This window comes from Xyrauchen texanus, chromosome 22, assembly GCF_025860055.1.
Source record: "Xyrauchen texanus isolate HMW12.3.18 chromosome 22, RBS_HiC_50CHRs, whole genome shotgun sequence".
Classification (NCBI taxonomy): domain Eukaryota; kingdom Metazoa; phylum Chordata; class Actinopteri; order Cypriniformes; family Catostomidae; genus Xyrauchen; species Xyrauchen texanus.
In genome coordinates this window covers 12460749-12483203 of record NC_068297.1, presented here as the reverse complement: position 1 = coordinate 12483203, position 22455 = coordinate 12460749, and the positions used below count along the sequence as shown (strand labels likewise).

Genomic DNA, 22455 nt, shown 5'->3' with positions numbered 1-22455 from the left:
GCTCTCTCTTAACCTGTCTCCCTTCATGTGTTTGCATTTTCTACCATTTACTGTCCTTTCTCTACTCCTCTTCTCTGACCCTCTTGCCTCAACCCATCATTGGCTGCTGCTGCTCCATTTTTTATTATTCCAATGCATCATTTTAGGAAATGGAGTCGGATCCTGATGATGAGGTAAATATGACATAACTTGTCCACCTGGTGCTTATGTATTCATGTGCATTGTCTGTATGTGATTGGTCAAAAGTGTGTAGCTCTCCTATTGGCTAAAGTCAGCCAAGTGCATGTTTCTTTTGTTGATCAGTGGATTTAAACTATTATTTTTGTGCTTGGTGTTAACAATATTTGCTTATTTCTTTTGCTTTATTTTAAATGTATTTTACCAACTTTTTACATTATTAGGAAATGGACTGTGTTTATCTATTTGACCCTCACATAGGGGATCACATTTTAGTTTGATATGTAGCACATCATAAACAGATCAAAAACTCTTAAACAGACTTTCAAGACTTTAGAACATATCTTAAATTAAATGCACCATATCAAATAATACCTTTAAAGAATACCCTGTAAAAAATAAGGACCTACGTAAATAAAATGTTTTTAAGACAATCATTAAAGTAAAGTTAAAGGAAATTGTTGCTGCTTAAAAACATCATTGTCCTACAGTTTGGTAATTTTGTACTCACATAGGTTTTTTAACTTTTGTGTTTTACAGAATGACAAAGATCGACGACATACCTTTGCCTCATTAGCATTGCGAAGGCGCTACAGCTATCTGGCCGACCCAGCATCCAGTGAGTCTTATTTTTTATTCATGAAACATCACCTGTACATTAATGACACAGTCAATGCATCACAAATTCTATTGCATTTAACTAAGACTAATAATCTCATATCTTGCCATTTTTAAAAACAGAATTGCTACATTTTTTGCTTGCTTCGTTGCCTCTTCAGATTCTTTTTTTTAATCATGTGGTTTTGGTGTGTTGTTTTTATTGTTCCACATTTCATATCATTCGCTACCACAGTTTGTGTTTTGCCTGTTGTGTTTTTGAATAAACCCATTTTTGTGTCATTGTCATTATTGTTTCCAGTGAAATTGTTTTTCACAATTCATTTTATTTTACTTTCATAGTTGCTCATGATGAAAGACCAGAAAATTCAATACTATTTTTTTTTTTTACATTTATTTATTTTTTGTTTATTATTATTTGTTTGTTGAATATGTTAGTTGTTTAATTGGTTGAAACTGGACACATTGTCAAATTTGACTAATTTATCTGTATGTTTTAATTTGAAAGGGAATAGACAACTTAAAGGAATATTTCACCCACAAATTAAAATGTTGTCCTTTAACACTCCTGTTGTTTGAAGCCCATATGTCTTTCTTTTTTCTGTGGAACACAAAAGGAGATGTTAGGCAGAACAACAGCCTAAGTCACCATTCACTTTCCTTAAATGGTAAAAATATGCAATGAAAGTGAATGCTGACTGAGACCAACACACTGTCTACATCTCCTTTTTTGTTCCACAAAACAAATATAATCATATGGGTTTGTAAGAGCAAGAGGGTGAGTAAATGATTACAGAATTTACATTTTTGGGTGAACTATCCCTGTAACTTTTTGGCTGATATACTGTGTGTATGTATTTATGTATATATATATAGATAGATAGATAGATAGAGAGAGAGAGATAATTTTGTGTCTACCCCATGTGCCTCAAGAAAAGATTACATTTTGTATTATTTTTTATTTTTTTTCCGCATAGTTTTTCATTGTCAGACACTGCCACAGTCTCAGAATTTCCATCTGCTGTGCATCATATTTCTCATCTGACAAACTTTTTCTTGTTTCTCTTCTCTCTTTTTAACTGTTTCCGTTTTCTTTATGTTATACTTATTAATTTGATTATGCTAGAAACAGCTGAAAGAGGCCATAACACCACTCCAAAAACCACGGCGCAGCCTTCTGGCCATGCTTACAATCCTGTCCTTACGACGCGCTCCTACCAGGCCTGGGCAACAAGCTCTCCTGTCAATGTGCCTGGCCTGGCCAAGTCTGGATTTGGCTCCCTCTCCAGCTCCTCATCTAATACCCCCTCAGCCTCCCCACTGAGGTCGGTGTGGTCTGTGAATTCCATTTCTCCTATCAAATCCATCATTGGAGGTTCACTAGCATCTTCCATCAAATCTACCAGCGACGTTGCATCACCAATTCGATCTTACAGAACCATCTCCTCACCAATAAAGACTGTGGTTCAAGGTGCCCAGTACCCAGTCCAGGCCTCTCCTACCCTTCTGTCCTGTCCAGGGAAAAGTGCCACTGATTCAGTTAAAGGCCTGGCAGGCCTGTCAGCCAGGACCTCTCCAGTACCATCTGGAGGGACCTTGCTGGAAAGATCGTCCATTGCTATAACCCCTCCAGCCTCACCCAAGTCTTCTCTAAACATGTACAGCTCAAATTTGCCCTATAAATCTGTTTCAACATCAAACCCTCCAGCAACCAGCTCCCCCATTAAAACTGTCCCAGGCTTCTCCTCTATTAGAACCAGTGCTGATGCTTCTTGCTCTGCTAAAGGATTCCTGTCATCTCTCTCCTCACCATTGAAATCTGCCTCAGCCACTACGGCAGCTGCGCTGATCAATGGAACTGCTTCCCCGAACAAATATCGCTCCTCCTCACCTACAACTCATCTTTCTAGCACACTGCAGGAAAGAATTCAATCCACAACAAATGCAGCAACAACAAGTGTGAATGCTGCCTTTGATGAAGTAGAAAAAACATTTAATTCCTGCTCAGCTGGCTATGGCACTCTGAAGTCAATGTCCTCCACTCCCTCATCCTCTTACCAGTCTATCCGTTCCTCTGCATCCAGCTCATTGTATGCCTCCCTCAGATCTCCCCCCAACTCTACCACTTCAGTCACTTCCAGCACAATAACAGTACCTGTCTATTCCATTATAAATGTCTTACCAGAACACCAGTTTAAAAAGCTCCCTGAAGTCTCTAAGTCAACAGCTGCTCTCCTTTCCCCAAGAAAGGCCATGCCCCAAGAGTTTAATGCCCAGACACAGTGCTCTTTTGCCAGAAATCTGTCCCCTGTGAAAACTCCCTTGTACATGTCCCCAGCAATGCTAAAATCAGCCACCTCTTCAACAACTCTGTCTAACAGCCAGGAGATACTGAAAGATGTGGCTGAAATGAAGGAAGACTTAATCAGAATGTCTGCCCTTTTGCAAACTGATACAAATTCAACCTCTAAAGGTTATCAGTCTGACTCTAAAGAACATAAAGTGGAGGATGAGGAGCCTTACAAGATTGTGGAGAAAGTCAAACAAGATCTAGTCAAAGTCAGTGAAATTCTTAGCAAGGATGTTTTGAGAGAGAGTGAGGCAAACATTAAAAACAGCAAGATAGAAGATGTCCTGGAGAATGACATTGATGATAATCCACAAAATGAATGGAGGTGCCCCCCTCGATATGAAACATTAGCCCCTCAAATCAAAACAAAATCAGTTTCTGACAGAGATTTTAACCTTGCAAAAGTTGTTGACTACCTAACCAATGACATTGGCACAAGCTCTCTTTCAAAAATAGCAGAGGCTAAACAAAGGACGGAAGAAGCAAGAAAAGAAGGAGAGGAGAAAAAAAAACGGGTCCTAAAACCTGCAATAGCTTTACAGGAACACAAGCTCAAAATGCCTCCAATGAATATGCGTCCCTCTCCTTCAGATAAAGAACTTTCAAAGCTAGCTGATGCATTGTTTGGCCCTGAAATAGCACTGGACTCTCCAGATGATGTTTCCCATGACCAAGACAAGAGTCCACTCTCAGACAGTGGGTTTGAGACTCGTAGTGAGAGAACTCCTTCGGCCCCCCAAAGTGCAGAAGGTATGGGCCCTAAAGGCCTCTTTCAGGAGATTCCCCCAGTCATCACTGAAACACGCACTGAGGTTGTACATGTTATACGAAGCTATGAGCCTTCAGATGATCCTAAGGAGCCAGTATTGGAGGAGCCTAAAATGTCAAAACCTCTGTGGGGTGCTGATGCTGAGCCCCGGTCACCAGGCGGGTCTATTAAGGAAAGAGTGAAAGCTTACCAAGCTAGAGTCAATGCAGAGGATGATGTGATGGGGAAAGGAATGCGTGTCAAAGAGGAAACTCACATAACAACAACCACAAGAATGGTATACCACAAACCTCCTGCTAAAGCGGCTGGACCTGAAAGGATGGAGGAGACCATGTCTGTACGAGACATAATGAAGGCCTTTCAGTCTGGGAAGGATCCATCCAGGGATTTAACAGGCTTGTTTGAGCACAAAAGAGGCAATGAAGGGACAGAGCCTTCTCTTAGGCCTGTAGACCCAATGCCAAAAGTTGAGCGCATCATTGAGGTTCACATTGAGAAAGGCAATAAAACTGAACCAACTGAAGTAATTATCAGGGAAACAAAAAATCATCCAGAGAAAGAAATGTACATATATGAAGGCAACAGTGGCATAAAAGAACTACAAAATAGGATCGGCAATGAGCAACACGACAACATAGAAACTGAGGAATCACTTCCTTGTTATCTGGACTCCAGAGTCTCTTTGATGGATGATAAGACCCTGAAATTGCTTAGTCAACAGTCAGTTGAGTATCATGATGATGAGTCATCTGAAACAAGGGGAGAGTTGTGCAAATTTGCGGAGAAAATGCTCTTCTCCGAACAATTTGACTCATCCCATTCAGATTCAGATGAATCTGTGATTGACAGGTCTCGTTACTATGGTGAGGGAACACAAGGTGGCTCAATTAGAGAATTTATGTTAAAACCTGATAGGTCAGGTAGGTCATCAGAAGATGAAAATTATGACAAACTCACTCTATTGCAGTATGCCTCTGATCCTGATAGTCCAAAAAAGTCTATCTGGATGAAAGTTTCTGAAGACAGACAGAGTAAAAACAGGGAGAAGCATAAATATGAGGACAGAGTAGATAGAACTGTAAAAGAGGCTGAGGAAAAACTAAGTGAAGTCTCTCAGTTCTTTCGTGATAAAACTGAGAAACTGAATGATGAGCTTCAGTCCCCTGAGAAGAAGCATCACAGGCAAGATGCAAGAGAGACTCGTTCTGGGCCTAGCTCAACTTGCAGTAGCCCAGAGAGGTCAGTGCACAAGAATGGAGGGACTGGAGAGGACTGGAGCAGAGGCAGGTTTAGGGATAAGTATGGTTCTCATGACAGAAAATGTGCCAGCCTACCAAGCAGCCCTGAAAGGCGGGTTTTGCTTCAATACAGTGATGACCAAAAAAAGGGGGACTGCTCATCCGGAAGCAGTGCAAGTGAATCCTCTAAATATTTCCAACCTTCAACATCTAAGGTTAGCTCAGTCAGAATGAAATTTGAATCAGAGGCCCAGAAGCAAGATAAAGGTAGTCAATGGGGTCAAACGTCAGGATCCCCAGTGAGAAAGCTGCAGGAAAGTAAACTGCCGGTTTATCAAGTTTTTGCTGGAGGGAATCTCCCTAAGTCAACAGAGTCATCTGAAAGTGAGAGAAGCCCTAAGAAAAATGGTGACAGTGGGCACAGTTACAATGTTCGAAATGCTCAATCCTTTGCCCAAATCCAGCACGGTGACAGACAGAAAAATAGGTCAGATAGCTCTTCACCAAAACATCACCAAAATGTATATAGCAAAGAAGAAGTTGTCAGTGAAGACAGGAAAATAGTAAAAACCCGGGAAAATCATGGCAATGGGGAACTAAAACCTCAAAAAACAAAGCTGACCCATTCCCTAGAGCATGATAAGCAAAAGGATGACTCACAGAATGAGCAACACTCATTCAGAGATGGAAACACCTCAAAGGAAGAAACTACTAAAAATATAATTTACACAGAGCTGGTAATTCAAGAAAAATCTAGTAATACTGAAAAAAGCAATGGGGCTCTAAAAAAAAACTTGGAATCACAAATTCCTGTTAGGGTCTCATCTAGTTTTATAGACCATCATCAAAATAACACTTTAAATGTAGATTATTCCATAAAATCTGAAAAAACAGGGTCTCGCTTAGGCAGAAATACAAAAACTATTTATGGTGCTAACAAATCTCCTAGTGATGTATCCACAGTAAAGAACTCAGATTCTAACAGGCAGATTGTTAATTTAGTGTGTAATGGTGTTGATGCTAACCAAGTTAATTATATTGAACAAGTGACCCCAGGTGTCACTGCAAACATTAAACCTCTCCCAGTTTATGTCAGCATTCAAGTAGGTAAACAGTATGAGAAAGAGACTGCTACTGGGCAACTGAGCACTTACAGGAAAGTAGTAAGCCATGAGAGTCGGACAGTACATGACACACGTGGATCATTCTATACTATCAAACAGAAACCATCCCCACAGGGCAGCCCTGAAGATGACTCACTAGAGCAGGCAACGTTTATGGACAGTTCAGGAAAAAGTCAGGTAACACCTGAGACGCCTACCTCTGAGGAGATTAGCAACAACCTGAATTCCAGAGCTCCTGACTTCATCATTGGTTCCATGACTGGAATGCCTAGCCAAATCTCAGAGGAGTCAGAGGAAGAAGAGCAGCCTAAAACATTCATTTTCAAGGAATTACCAGCAGATAAAGCCAAATCCATCACCCAATCATCAGAGCCTTCAAAAAGAAAACAAGACTCATATGGAAAAAGGTCAAAAGACAAGCGCATAGCTTACATTGAGTTCCCACCACCACCACCTTTAGAAAGAGAACAAGCTAGCTTTGAAGAGAGGGGGTCATGCGCTTCCTCTGAAGCGGAAACCGAGATGATGGAGGTAAACCTCCAAGAGGAGCATGACAGGCATTTCCTTGCGGAGCCAGTAATCAGAGTCCAGCCTCCCTCCCCTCTCCCTCCTGGAGTTGACAACAGTGACTCTAGTGATGATGAATCTGTTTTTCAGCCTGCCCCCCTCAAAAAATACACCTTCAAAATGACTGAGGAGTGCGAGAAACATGTCAAGCCTAGAAAACCAGAGCGAAACAGCTCACACCAGGAGTCAGGCATCAATGATATTTTAAAAGGAGAGGAGGTAGAATGTGAACAGAATGGAAATGATCAGTCTATCACTGATTGTTCTATAGCAACAACTGCTGAATTTTCACATGATACAGATGCTACTGAGATAGATTCTCTTGATGGGTATGACCTACAAGATGAAGAAGATGGGCTGAGTGACCCTAAAACATCAAGCCTATCAAATGAGGGAAAAGCAGGTGATCGTTCCTTTAGCCAGCGCAAACTTGAAGTGATTGAAGAGGAGAGCACTCAAAATGAGGAATCAGGGGAAAAGGGAAAAACTAAAAGATCATCTGGGAAAAAATTAGACAATGGAAAAGATCAGGAAAAAAATTATTCATTGGAGGGAAGACACCCTGATAGACAAGTTTTTACAGAAAATTATTTTAACTGCCAATTAGAGGAGGACATAAACACTACCTTTAAAACTGTGGCCACTAAAGGCTTAGATTTTGATCCGTGGTCTGGTAAAGTGGGAGAGGAGGGAACGTTTGAGGCTAAAAACAAAGATGAAGATCCAAAACCGTGTGCTTTGTCAGTGGATGACAAATCACAAGCAACCACACCGGATACCACTCCAGCAAGAACCCCAACAGATGAGAGTACCCCAACTAGTGAGCCCAACCCTTTCCCCTTCCACGAGGGCAAGATGTTTGAGATGACCCGCAGTGGTGCTATTGACATGAGCAAGAGGGACTTTGTTGAAGAGAGACTTCAGTTTTTCCAGATTGGTGAGCATACTTCAGATGGGCAGTCAGGGGACAAGGGGAAAGGGAGCAGGAATGCAGGGGTAGTTGCCTCTCACTCAAAGGCAGGGGAAAGAGCTGTAGAGGGGAAGGTAGAGGCAACCACAGACATAACACCATCCAGAGGCTGCACAGCCCAGGGCAGCACTGATTGCCTGGACGCACCTCCATCCGCTGACACCACCTCATGCACTGTCACAACCTCCAAGGTCGACCCCAAATTACGCACCCCCATTAAGATGGGCATCGCTGCTTCCATTACTATAAAGAAAGACACTGGCTCAGCTGAACTGACTGATGTTAAGGCTGAGTCCTCAGACAGTCAGATGGTGGATTACATTAGCATGGAGTCACAATTAGCAGAGAGTCACTTTAATAATAGGTGCACTGACACTTCCCCAACTGGCAGGAAAGATTACCCCTCAGAAAACTGCAATAACAACAATAATTTAGAGTCATCTAATGTCCAGGCCAACTACATCCAGTGTGGTAGTGTAGTATTCAATTTGCAATCATCCTCTGAACCCACTTTACAGAAAGCTAGTAGAATAGAGGCTCAGTTCTGTAAGGAGTCCGTTGAGAGAGCAGATAAATGTAGAACTCAGAATCATCAGAGTAAAGTGGTCTTAGAGAACAGGCAGCTCAAGTCCAGGCTCCCAGTCAAGGCAACAGGGTTCAGTTTTAACACACACAATTCAGGAAAGCAGAAACCTAAGCAGGTTGTGAGGCCAGAGGCAAGGAAAGTGGATCTTACTCCCATAGCGACTGAGCCCAAATCTAGGATTCCCATAAAGGATGTCAAAAAGAATGGTGCAGGAATCTCAGCTGTTACAGCTCAGGTAGTTCCAAGGTCAAGTAAGCCCATCGAGTCAGAGAGATCAGTCAGACCAGTAGTTCCCTCAAGGCTGCCATTCAAAGACAGGGCATCTAGTGGTTCAGAGGCAGGTAGAACCAACCTTAGTGAAGTGTGTAGGCAGTCTATTGAGTTCTTAAAGAATGTTAGCGGTGAAGCAATAAAGGTGGCTGAACGACTTTCAGATGAGGAGAAACAGACGCAGGGAGAGCAGTCGGAGGAGGACAGCAGCACATCACGAAGCACCTCAATATCGGACCCCTCTCAGTCCCAGCCCTCCCTCTCCACTGGCTCCTCCCGAGGGGTCACACCCTCTAGGATAAAGGTCACAAGGGTGGCGGGCAGTGAGAGACGGAGGAGTAGGCGGACTGGAGGAGGGAAGGAGTGCAGTAAGAATGAAGGGGCCCGCAGATCGCCCCCCGTCGCGGAGATCAAACCTAGTTTGTAAAACTTTATTGAAAACTTTACTTGATCCTTAGTTGCATGAACCGTTATGACTGACTGGATTGCCTGTGGCGTGAACAGTAGCTGTCATTCCTGTCATTCTCTCATCACTGCTGTGTGACTGTACTGTACTGTATCTGTCACTGTCAGATCTCTCCACCTCTCTTCCCTACCTAATTTGTCATATTGAGTCATATTCAGGGTGGTGCACTGAACAGTCTTATCTGTGCTGGGGTTGGACTGAATGTTGTTGTTGAGGAATGTACTTCTTTCAGTGTTTATGAGCTTTGTTAGAAAAAAGTGCAATGTTCTCTGCATGCTTACGTACTCATCTTGGCAATATATTTTTTGTTTATATTTTGTTTTAATTTTTTATATACTTGTATAAAGTCATGGTTATTGCCTGCATTAATTTTGTGGAAAATCTATTTACATAGAATCAGCGCACAAACCTGTTTAGCTGAAACATTGTAGCTCACTGTCTGTCTGTCTGTTCTTCCTTTCCTAGCCAAACGCAGGACTATTTGAAAATGTCACATATTGTTTTATCTTGAGTTTAATCCCTCTGTTAGAGAAAATAATTGGATTCATAGTTGCCTCATTTGAAAAAGCATATTTGGCCAGAAAAGAAGGAAGTCATCTGAATTTTAATTTGAAATAAATAACATAGACTAAAATGTTTGTTCTGTATGTCGTCACAGGTCCACAGAGTCCCTGTGAGAGAACAGACCTTCGCATGGCCATCGTGGCTGATCACCTGGGACTGAGCTGGACAGGTGAGACTTACTTTGCCCCAAATTTCAGGTTTAATTTTACAGTCCTAATTTCCAGGTAATGGGGTGGCTGTGGCTCAGGTGGTTGAGCGGGTCGGCTGCCAATCGCAGGGTTGGTGGTTTGCTTCTCGGCCCACATGACTCCACATGCCGAAGTGTCCTGAGGCGAGACACTGAACCCCAAGTTGCTCCCAATGGCAGGCTAGTGCCTTGCATGGCAGCTGCCGCCATTGGTGTATGAGTGTGTGTGTGAATGGTGATTGGGACACACTGTAAAGCGCTTTGGAAACCTCTAAGGTTAAAAAAAAAGGCTATATAAGTGCAGACCATTTACCATAATAGCCCTCCTGAAACATTTGATCACCATTAATAGTCAATGGGAATGTAACATCAATACATGTATGGAGAGGTATTTTAGCAGCTGCTGTACCCTTTTGTGCATATGCTTGGTATTGCAGTGCAGTGCTGTATTTTATTTATTTATTTTTTATAAATCTGCATTGTTCTTCACTACTGACAACACACAAAGATTGACTGTACATCCCTAACATCTGATTCTCAAATGCTTGTTCAGTTATAGTTTCTAAAAGTTTCAAATGTTGTAAGCTCAGAAGCATCAATCAGAAACCTCAGAAACAGCAGAATGGAAGGATAATACAGTGTTTGCTGCATTTCTGTTTTTAGTTTTAAGGTGTCCTTTCTCTTTTCTTGACTTATTAGCCAGCCATGCAGAGATGGTTGTAGTAATAATAGGATCTGGTTTACTGTTCTTTAGAGCTTGCTCGGGAGATGAATTTTTCTGTGGATGAGATAAACCACATTCGCACAGAGAACCCAAATTCTCTCACAGCCCAGAGCTTTATGCTCCTCAAGAAGTGGGTCGGTCGGGATGGGAAAAACGCCACGAGTGAGAATCATTTTCTATTCATCTTTCCTACCTTGCCTTTTTCATTCCATTTTAAATTTTTCATTTTTACACTGATTCTGATGTTATGCTGGCTGCCTTTTGCTTTATTACAATGAAGTTACTTTTATTTCCTAAATTTTGTTCTTAGCGGATGCACTGACGGTGGTCTTGACTAAAGTGAACAGGATGGATATTGTGACACTGCTGGAAGGGCCCATATTTGACTATGGTAACATTTCAGGCACCAGAAGTTTTGCAGATGATAGCGCTGTGTACCAGGAAAAGGCGGATGGTAAAGTTTAGCCCCATCTAGTTGAACCTCTCACCCCCCAAACACACCCCCACCCTGACCTCACCCCTCCTCCCTCATTCCTTTTTAATGGTCACCTTTGTGTTTTCCTCTACAAACTTCCTGTAGTTTGGCACATTTCAATATTAGAGGGGCCACCAATAGCTACATTGTTTTGTGCTTGAACTCTACAATTGGACATTGCCCAAAATTAAAGATAAGATCAAATCCTTTTAAATGTCTCAAACACATGCAGAGTGTGTTTAATCACTCACTGTCTCTGATTTTAAAAATGTTCTGTACTCAGAGACTTTTAATTTTCTTTTACCCCATTCTCCTCCTTCCAACACTATATGCATGGACCTGGTTTGAACATGCATGAATATTGCCATGTGACGTGAAGCAATCACAGCATGATGCTTTGCCTCAACCAGTGTAGGACGGGCCGCTCTGAACTGTATTTTCCTGTTACACCTTGACACGCTCTTCTTATGGTTTTATTGCCAATTGCCAATTATTATTACTATATTACCAATTGAACATGAAACAAACACAGTTCTCTGGTATCAAAGGTATACATATATTTATTTTCTTTCTTTTAAAAAAATAAAGGATAGGTAGTAGCTAGTGTAACTTCTAATGAAGATGCATGCAATTACCAAGTTTTTGATGTTAGTTGGTAGAAATGTTCAGAAACTAGCCATTTGGTGTGTAGTGGACCACAGGGCATGGCCTCAGCTAAAAGACTCAGCTGTCCTCTGCCTCTCAATCCGTTGATCTGCTTCCTCCTCCATCTCTCCTCTCCTTCCCTGCACTGGAGCAAGGGATAAAGAATGAGAGGGGGGGGGAGGGTAGATCATCCTTCTCTCCGCAGTCTCCTCCTCCATGACAGTCTCCTGTGTCTCCCTCTGTCAGCCTGGCCTATTGCAAAGAAATGAATTGTCCTCTCCTCTCCTCAAGTACAATGCTTCATTTCCACCCTCAGTCACCACTCTGTCCATCACACACCCCTCCCAGATTACCCCTCATTTAGCTTATATTTCACACATTCATTGGCATACCATTCTAACCTGCATGTTCTTTTTTGTTTTGCTCTGCCACAACATGTGCTGCCCCTTGCTCCCTATGGCCTGAATGCTCCAAAACATCCTACATTATATTTGCCCTCTGCCTCTACAGCAAATTCATCTACTAATGTGACCCAAGATTGTTCACTTACCACTCAGCAAATCCCTTTTCCAGCAGCCTCTACTCCCAAACCCACAAACTCTATGTCTGCATCTAATTCTCCTATTCAGCCTACCCTCTCTCCTTCTCCCTCTCTCATCATGTCAGCTCCTATTTCTGCACATAGAATTTGTCTCTCTCCCTCACACTGCTCTTCTCCTCTCCCTCCTTTCTCTCCCTGTGCATCGCGTAGCTTGAGTCCTGCCCCATCCTCCCCTCCACCTGGACTCTTGCCGACTTGTGCATGCTGTCACTGTCCCTGTGTGCCCCCAGGACCCCCCCTCACCACTCCATCCCTCCCTCTCAACTCCTCCACTATTGAACTGTTCATTTGAACACCACAGATTTTTGTCTCCCACATTAGCATACACATATCATGACTATTATTTTGAAACTTACACATTATGTTTCCTATTTGAATGGTCTGTTGTCTTGCATAACTCTCAAATACACACAACAAACGCACACTTTAATACTAAGACCAAAAGCATGCTATACACAATAATGTGAATGCAGACCCAGAAATGCTTGCCATGTTTTATTACAAAATGCATCAGAAAGCAATTTTGAATGCAATGCATGAAATCAAGCTTGTGCAGCTAGAAGCATTTTTGTTCACATACAATATTTTCATACACGCTAATGTTAATTTTTTAGGTAAGCCAAAGTTAGATACTGCAATTTTGAGGCTCGTTGTCAAATGCTGTCAGCACAATGCATGGGGAAATCAACCTCACTCACATATATAAACACACATATCAATACACATTTTTTACAATGGGGAGATTGTACAGGCACATGCCAACCCCTCAGTTTCTGGAGATTTTAATCTGTTGCATTGTCATTGTGCATTAACTGTGTGCATGTACAGTCTGTGGTTTTGATTTTTGTTCTTTGAGGTGGACTTAGGTGCTTTTCTATGTCTGTGTTTAATCATGCATACGTATGTGTTTGTGTGTGTGTGTATGTGTGTGTGTGTGTGTGTGTGTGTGTGAGATTGTATTTGGGTCCTGGCACGTCCATCCATCTGTGTATGTCATCTCACCCAGGTTACCACAACACCCTGGCTCAACTGCAGTCAACTACCAACCCCACCCCCACCAAACCCCCTACCTGTCCTTCTATGTCTGTTGACCTCAAACCCATCCTAGATCTGCCCCTTTACCCTCCCCCTTATTGCCCTTCCTGGGGGCTAGAACAGAATAGCAAGGAAGAGTCTGTCAGAATCACCCAATCCAGACCCTGTGACTTACCCCTGTCGCAACCCATAAACAACCCTAACATTCACTCTGAAACATTTGTAGAAATACACACATACTCTGAGACCTACACTCAACCACACTCAATCTCTGAGATTTTATCTGATCCTCACTCACACTCTCAGCTCCCTCATGACAACCATAAACACGCAACTAAACTCTCAGCTGACACACATACACTCGCCCAGGTTTATCCACTGCCCCCTTCTCCAACAAACCCTGCTGAACCTCTTTGTAACCCCACAGCCCCTATGCCACCCCAGTCTTCCGCAAACACAGCCCCATCTCTAATCAAGCAGGACCACCAAATACAGGGCTACCAGGGGTTACAAGACAAGGAACCGAGAGAAGAAAATGAGGTGGGGAAAGAGAAAATAGAATCTTTTCACTCCCAACATAACGCATCCCTTCCAGTGGAACGAAGTGACTTAACACACATGGAAAAAGAAGAGAGCAAGAATCCATCATCATCATTAATACCATCACCATTAGAAGAAGCTGAGGTTAATATGAGAGGACAGGAGAGAATGTTCTTAAAGGAGGTCCAAGGTCATGATAAGTGTAATCTCCTTTTGCGACCCTGGGCAGAGGTCTTGAGGGAATCTGGCTCAGGAGGAGAGGATGAGGAGGAATGTGAGAAGAGACAGGAGCAACTGGAGTTGTCAGGAGGCAACATCAGAGAGAGTGAGAGGGAAGTGAATGAGAAAATAATTTTGGAGAAAGGTAGTGAGATAGTAAGAGGTGTTGAACAAATTGAGTCTGAGTTGTGCTCGCTCTCCACAGGCTGGCTCATTGAGACCGCCAACAGTAATGTAGAACCGCCCACTTCAGGGCGGAGTCTCAGCTCTGACCACATGGACAGACATGACAACAGGTACTTGACTTTATGGCACTCATAAAACACATTTGCAGAACAAAGAAAGTTTATTGTAGTGAATATACTTGCATTAAACCACTCATTGCTTGAAGAAATAGTTCAAAATTGTGTCATCAATTACTCAAATACACTTCTTTCAAACCATTATGACTTTCTTTTCTTCAATTAAACACAAAAGATTATTTCTCCATTCAACAAAAGCATATAATGACCTGGGACTGTCAAGCTGGCAAAAATGCTATATAAAAGTAATGCATACATATAGTTTTCAGAAGCAATTCTAAAGGTTGGGCATTAAAGAAATTTCTCACCCATTTGCCATCCAACATGTGTATGACATTCTTTCTTCTGCAGAACATAAATTTAAGGGATAGTTCACCCAAAAGTGAAAATTCTCTCATATATTCACCCTCATGATATCCCAGGTGTGTATGACTTTCTTTCTTCACCAGAACACATTTGAAGAAAATAAGAAAAATATTTTAGCTCAGTAGATCCTTAAAATGGAAGTGGTCGTGATCTGAGTTTTGAAGCTCCAAATAGAACAGATCGTCATCCATATGACTCCAGCTGTTAAATGAATGTCTTGTAAAGCGACACGATCGCTTTTGTTGTGGAAAAGATCAATAGTTAAGTACTTTAACTCTAAATCGTTGCTTCCGGTCAGCAGCGGTATGCACATGTGACGTAATCGCGTTGGCACATGATACACGCGAGAACTGAGTCACGTGCGACACGCATGGAAGAGTAGGTGGAACACTGTACAGAAGCTTTGTTGGTTTTGGTTTAGATCTGTATTTATCTGTTTCTTTACTCACAATGGTGCATTTGTGTGCTTATCCTGGATGTCTCAACCGAGAGGAGAATGTGAGATTACGTCCATAACATGGTGTGGTGACTGGGGCCAAGTGACGGCGGTGCGTTGCGAGGCCGGGATGGACACATGGGGCGAATTATCTCACCCAGTTGTTGGTGATTGCGTGTTGGCGGGCGAGGGATAAAGCCGCAACCAGAGAGAGAGAGAGAGAGATACAACAAGGCTGTGCATGTGGTTGAGAGCTGCTGCTGAAAAGCAGAGCGACTGCGTGGTCAGTGAGCTGAAAAGCCACTAGGGTGTGTGATGCTGAAAAGCATTGTGAATAGGAAGACACTGAAAAGTGTGAAAATAAATGTTGTGCATGGCAACGCAAATACATCAAACAAGAGACCACCCTCTCATGAATCTTACTGGAAGCGTTGGATTATAGTTAAAAAATACTTGAATAATGATCTTTTTTCACTCTAAAAGTAATCGTATTGCTTTAAAATACATTCATTTTACCACTGGCTCATTTCAATGATGTTTATGCTGACAATCTGTGATTTTTGGAGCTTCAAAATCACCATCCACTTGCTTTTCTTTATTATATTATAAATATTTTGCTGTTTTTCTTCAAATGTGTTCTGGTGAAGAAATAAAGTCATACACACCTGGGATATCATGAGGGTGAGTAAAGAATTTTCATTTTTATGTGAACTATTCCTGTAACGTTTTTAGAAGAATATATCAGCTCTGTAGGTCTATACAATGCAAGTGAATGGGGACCAAAGCTCCAAAAAGCACATAAAGGCAGCAGAAAAGTTATCCATAAGAATCCATTGGTTTATAACAAGTCTTTTGAAGCGATCCATCAGTTTTGGATGGGAGCAGACCAAAACATAACTCCTTTTTACTATAAATCTGGACATCAGCCGTCTCCTTGACGATCATGATTTCATGCTTGATTACACTTCCTTGCACCATCTAGTACTACTTGCATTCGACAAGCACTTGGAACTCTTAGATAGTTTCAGAAGACATGGATTTACCTAATGGACTTTTATGCTGCCTTTATGTGCTTTTTGGGGCTTTAAAGTTTTGGTCAGCATTCACTTGCATTGTAGGGAACTACAGAGCTGGCGTGTGGGTCATTAGATGATGAGAGCATTTTCATTTTTGAGTGAACAATTGCCTGTACCCGAGTACATGTGACCCACACTAGCCTGATCTTTACTGTCAAATATTACACCCGAACCTGAAATTGCTCTCTCTTTATCACCTTTTTCTTCAAGCCAGTACATTTGTTACAATAGGCTGTATTTTATTTAAGCATCATTGACATAACAGTATTCAAATATAGTTTGAAGTGAACAATCTGGAATCATGTGTAACAGTTTTATCACATGAGTTGACAAAGTTCTCTTTGCAACCTGGACTTCTTCAGAATGTTGAATCTTTGTGACACCTGCAATAAAAAAAGCTAAACACAATGTATAAAACAAAACGCAGGTAAAAACTTTTCCGTTTGTGCGTATCTGTTTATGAGAGCGAAACAACTTACTTTAAAATTAGAAATAATATACATTAAATGTAGCCTATTATATAAAATATATTTTATTATCTAAATATTTAAAGTTATATATGTTACAAACCTGAACTCAACCAGAACACAAAGTAATACTTGAAAAAACTCGAACTGCCTTTGCTTTCATATCTTGTTTACACTGCTCTGCTGTAAAAGGTCACATGAAATGCAAGAAGCTATGATGTTCAGCATTAATGACGTCAAACCTTGTGGGATGTATCTTCATGCAGAATATTTGAATATATGTGACCATGAAGGATAGCATCTTTTGTGTTCAATGAAAGAAAGTCATTATGGTTTGTAACTATATGAGCCTTAGTAAATTATGACAATAAACAATTTTCCATGAACTAGTTAAAACAGATTTACCAAAATGTGTCGCAATTGTTAGTTTTTGATGCATTCTCAGCTAGAATCTTTGAAAGATTAATCTGTTCTTAACTTATAATTTTTGTCCAGTTAGCCTTTGTTTTATTTAAACCCTCTTTCAGTCAAGAGAACTCCAGTGACTCTTCGGGAAGACCTCGACAAAATGGTGAGCACTCCGGCACTATACCCTACAGCTCAGTGTCTCAGGAATCAGCCAATGGAGTGATGGCAAGGGTGGGAAAACAAGATGGAGCTCTGATTTTTGAGCACAAAGTCCAGGTAAGATAAGCAGTAGATTACCAGCAGTTAATAGCTGATTAGATTATGCTGCTCTCTTTGCATCATCTGATATCTATATTTTTAATTCAATCTTTATCTCTGTTACTGTGAAATGAGATACTGTTTCATGTGAAATAGAATGAAGAGTTTTGTTCCCTAGTTTGGTTTTCTCATTCACATCCATTTACCCTCATAAGGTTTATGTACTCCTGAGTGAATACACTGACGAAATACACAAATGAAATGAGAGAACTGAAAAAACAAAGGCAGACACACATGTTAAGGTGTACTTTATATGCATCCATTAGCAGCATTCATCAACAGAGAGCGGCCTGGATGAAGAGCGCACTGTCACCACCAAAGTGTTCCGTAGACGACTCATTCTCAAGGTACCTGCCAGCTAAGCCGCAGGGCTGTCAGGTTTAGATCTATACAAGGGATATTGGTACAGGTCCAATTTTTGTGGATTTTGAATATGTCCCACCTGTGGACTGAATCCGATTCAGCCAGTCAAAACATGCATCATGATCATGTCTTTGGTCATGTGTCTGATCACTTGGTTCTTGCTGTGTGTTGGTTTCTTTGTACTTGTTACACTTACAAGTGCTTGGTTTAGGTTTTCATCTTTTTAGTGATCTGGTCTTCAGCTTTTGTAGCTTTAAAGTTGATGTGTGTAATTGCAATGTTAAAATGATTTATCCTTTCCTAGCTTAAAATGCAGAGACAGCTATAAGTAATCCATTTGTTGGTTGATTACCCCTAAAAGTGTAAATGCTGTGGCTCTGTGATGCTATTACAATAAACTCTGTTAGTTTGAGCAACCCGACCAGCCCAACATAGCAACATTAGCTCAACCAATCGGAGTGAGAAATTACACACTTCGTCTTTAATGTGTGTGTGAGAGTGAGTGAAAGATGCTTGATTTGAAAGAGTGTTTTTAAAAAAAAACACTTTGTGTGATCTCTAAAGGTGGTGATTCTGTGCATGAAGGCATGTTGTCTCACATTTAAAGTTCAAGCTTTGCTTGCCAGGTTCAGATGGCTGCTTTGGGTGTGTGGAAACATGCTTGTAGGTGTGGTGTGCTGCTTTTGAAGGTGTGCTGGATGTGTGTGTGTGTGTCAGCTTATTAAACCAAAGGGTCTCTTGTTTTAGGGAGAGGAGGCACGAAACATTCCTGGCGAGTCAGTTTCGGAGGAAAAGTTTATTGATGAGGATGGAAACATCATCACCAGAAAAGTAATTCTGTTGTTCTCTATATGTTTCATTTTTGGTATCTTTCCAATTCTCTTTTATTTGTTATCTGTCTGATATGAAACATTTTTACTCCCTTAACTTGCTTGCAATTTCTTAGCCTTTTCATCTTCAGAGCTGATTTAAAGACACTGAGACAAAAATAAACTAGATTTGCATTTCCTTATGGAAATACTGTACCGATTTTTACAGTGCAGGAAAAGTATTCAAGTTTTAGGTAAGTCTTGGTACTGCAGAAATGCTGCATCAGAGCCTTTTGCGACTGGCTACGTTTACATGCACCCTCATAATGCGATTACAATGCGATTAAGGCAATACTGTGATTAAACTGTTGCTTTTGTAAACAGAATATTGTGATTATGATATTGCTATTATGCTAATAATCAGAGAAATGATAATCACAGTATGATATGAGGAGTACTGCTCCTATCTGAATCGCTTTATACTGGCATGTAAATGCTTTAATCGCATTTCTTCCTGCCTGAAGAAATGTGAAAGTGCGCCAGTGCTGCAGACGGATGATGTTACACTCAAGCATAGGTTAAAAAATATTGCGAAACAGAAGAGAAATGGCAGTTTCTTGCACTGTTTTCCAGAAGTGGTGGTCCCCAACTGCAGAATCTACAGCCCCACGGCCAAGAAAACATATTTTCCCAAGTTATGAATGTCCGTTTGAAGTCTTAATTGAATGTTGGTGAGATAAAAAAGACTGTATTCTGCAAAAAAAAAAGAAACAAGGCAAGTACGTCTTTCAAGCGAGTTTGTCCTTGTGGGGGGAGCACAACAACATCCAGCGTGCGTTTTCCAATTCACAAACAAGTGACTGTTATGAACTGATTGTTTTTAGTGAATCAAAGCAGACAGTGCATCCAGTGTAGTCGAAAATGACTCCTATTAACTGGTTCTTTTAATAAATCTTTCAAAAAGAATCACAAACTGATTGACTAATTTTCCTTATGCCAAGCTGTATTTAAAGATACATATTTGCAACAAGATGTTTTTTGTAATATTATTTTACAAAAGCATTAACACATCAAAGTTCTCAGCAATAATCAGAGTATTGGCATGTAGCATGTAAACGGGATTGAAAAGGTTTGCCCAAATCATATAAACATCTGTGATGAGGAGGAGGGCATGGCCGGCGGTGAATCGGCGGATCAGCGGGAGATCGAGATAAAGAGGAACCGAAGGTGCCAGTTCAAGAGAGAGCGAGACGCACACGGCCACGCTGCATGTGTGTCTGTGTTCGTTTATGGTTTATGTTTTAAGTTCATTTTAATCATTAAACCATTATGTTGATTGTTCTGCCGGTTCCCGCCTCCTTGCCCATCCATTACCTGTTATAACATCTTCATGTAATTATTCCTTATACTCTGATTTTTGCAAGCCACTGTCATGCTGTTTAAGCACATAGATTTGAATCAACACATGGTGCGACATCATCTTCGCAGTTTAAATGTGGTTATAGATAGTTAAACAGATGCAATAATTATGAAATCAATTCAGTTTGCAAATAACACTATGACATCATTGGTGTTGGTTACATACAGTGGGAAATTTTTAAACTGAAATGGCTTCAGAGGTATAAAATTCATTTAGAAATATATATATATATATATATATATATATATATATATATATATATATATATATATATATATATAATTTTTTAAATAAGGCTGAAATTAACAACGGTTTAAATGGACACTGCACATTAACAGGTTTGCACTGGATTAATTGCAGACGTTTAATACTTAGTGTTAGGAGTTTAGAACAAACCCCTCACCAGTGTGTTTGAGCAACATAAATGCAGTGCAGCGCTGCAAGCACTGTAATAAATAATATTTCTCTCTTGCAGCTCAATCCTCTGTAATCTTTACTTCCACAACCTTTCTCTTTCCTCACATGCTATTTTCAATGTCAAGCATTAGTGTGAACTTTGACCCTCGATACTCATCTACAGGTCATTCGAAAGGTGATTTGCCGTGTGGACACGCCTACTCCAGAATACCAGGGCTTGGGGAGTGGCACAGGGTCACAGGGAGATCCTGATTACCCTTTAAGTGCTGCCACTCCGGAGAAGAGCCACGACCCCCTAGTCCCTGACATCCAAATCCACCCTGCTGCACATGCTGAGGTTTGCACAGTCTGTGTGGAGTGTTTTTTTTTTTTTTATCACACACAGAAGACGTAACGTTCTATGTTACAGTGACAGTTTTGTTATCATATTACAGGCATGAAAACTCCTCACTTTTCGGCAAAATTCACCGTTTTAAAACCAAAATGGGTCACCTTCGTGATTTGTGCAGATCTGATGAGAAAATATTCGACGGGGGGGGGGGTTGTGTGGCCAGCATTTACCTGCCTTATCTGCATAGTTACAATAAACTTCATAACTTTAGGCTCTGCCTAACCAATCATCACTCCTAATGCCGAAACCTGACAGCCAATCCGAGTCAGAGTAGGGCGGGGCTTTTTTCAAAGTTTGCTACACCACGAGTCTGACAACTGGACACTTGAGGTGGGTGATACCACTTATGTTCTTTTCGATTCGATACCAATAATTTCAAGTCCAATATCGTCGATACAGACACTTCTGTTAAATAATTTTTTTCAGATTACTTGGGGTAAAATTGGTAATTTAAAATAATGTTTTTAAACATTATTCAAGTCATTTTTTTTTTAGCCTATACTGAAAATGATTAGACATCTGTTTTGTTTACCCTTACAAAGGTTAACCATTTCACTACTGTAACTATAGTTTAACCAAAGTATTTAGTTAAACCATGCCATTAACCATGGTTACTACTACTATATTATATTATATATTAAAAAAAAAACATAGTTACTTATTAACAGCAATTACACACATTTAATTAAGATGAGTGGAAGAAGAAACATGCATTTGCTAATATAGCTTAATCCATTTTATTTCACTTTGAAGCTTATGGTTATTGTTCGTGGTAAACAAACAACATCCCTAGTTAAAAAATAAATACATTATTTAGGATCTATATTTTTTTTTCATTAGTATCGGAAGTATCGATACTTTTAGGATCGATCCGCCCATCCCTACTGACACACTGCTTAAGGAACTGCACTTCGGAAAGCAAGCCTGAGTTAAGTTAGGCTTACAATGTTAACTGTCCTGTCAGATACAGTGATGTTGCCAATTTCACTATTTAACCCACTGTTACTAACCAATAATATTAGATAAGCTAATTGTTCATTTATGGAGATGAGTGGCAGCAACCTGGATGTACTGTAGGCTAACGTAAAAAACAGGATAAAACATGTCGGTATCTTTCTCTTGATGGACGTTATCTATATAACATGTAGTTATGCAAGCAGTAGCAAGCTCCTATCTGCTAGCTTTTACAGAAATGAGCCTGACCTCTGATAAATTGCTGATAAATTAATAATGCTCTTTATACATTTTAAACGATCATGGCCAGAATGATAGAGATTTTAATGTAATAATTGTATTGTACCGTATTGGTCCGAATATAAGACAATGTTTTTTCCCCTCATAATATGTCTGAAAAAGCACTCGTCACAGCTGCATGCACACGGAGCAGAAATGCGCTCCAGATTCTGTTCTGTGTGCGCCCAGAGCAGAAATGCACTTCAGATACTGTTCTGTATGTGTCCGGAGCAGAAATGAGTGCGCCCGGAGTTTTACGCCTGCGGAAACGGTTCTGTGCGCTCGTATTACATACACGCGCCTGATTTGTTATGTGCGCTATTA

The 22455-nt window shown here is 40.7% G+C and overlaps 1 protein-coding gene across 1 annotated transcript in view; it reads left to right on the top strand.

Moving 5' to 3' along the window:
• Positions 1 to 22455, top strand: part of LOC127662142 (ankyrin-3-like) — a 110237-nt gene that overhangs the window by 83866 nt on the left and 3916 nt on the right. Inside the window, exons 38-48 of the mRNA XM_052153181.1 lie at positions 147 to 173; positions 718 to 796; positions 1922 to 9088; positions 9794 to 9868; positions 10641 to 10772; positions 10921 to 11064; positions 13338 to 14421; positions 17300 to 17456; positions 17765 to 17845; positions 18609 to 18692; positions 20671 to 20844. Coding sequence (XP_052009141.1) covers positions 147 to 173; positions 718 to 796; positions 1922 to 9088; positions 9794 to 9868; positions 10641 to 10772; positions 10921 to 11064; positions 13338 to 14421; positions 17300 to 17456; positions 17765 to 17845; positions 18609 to 18692; positions 20671 to 20844 — 9204 coding nt within the window. The remainder of the gene's footprint in view (positions 1 to 146; positions 174 to 717; positions 797 to 1921; positions 9089 to 9793; positions 9869 to 10640; positions 10773 to 10920; positions 11065 to 13337; positions 14422 to 17299; positions 17457 to 17764; positions 17846 to 18608; positions 18693 to 20670; positions 20845 to 22455) is intronic.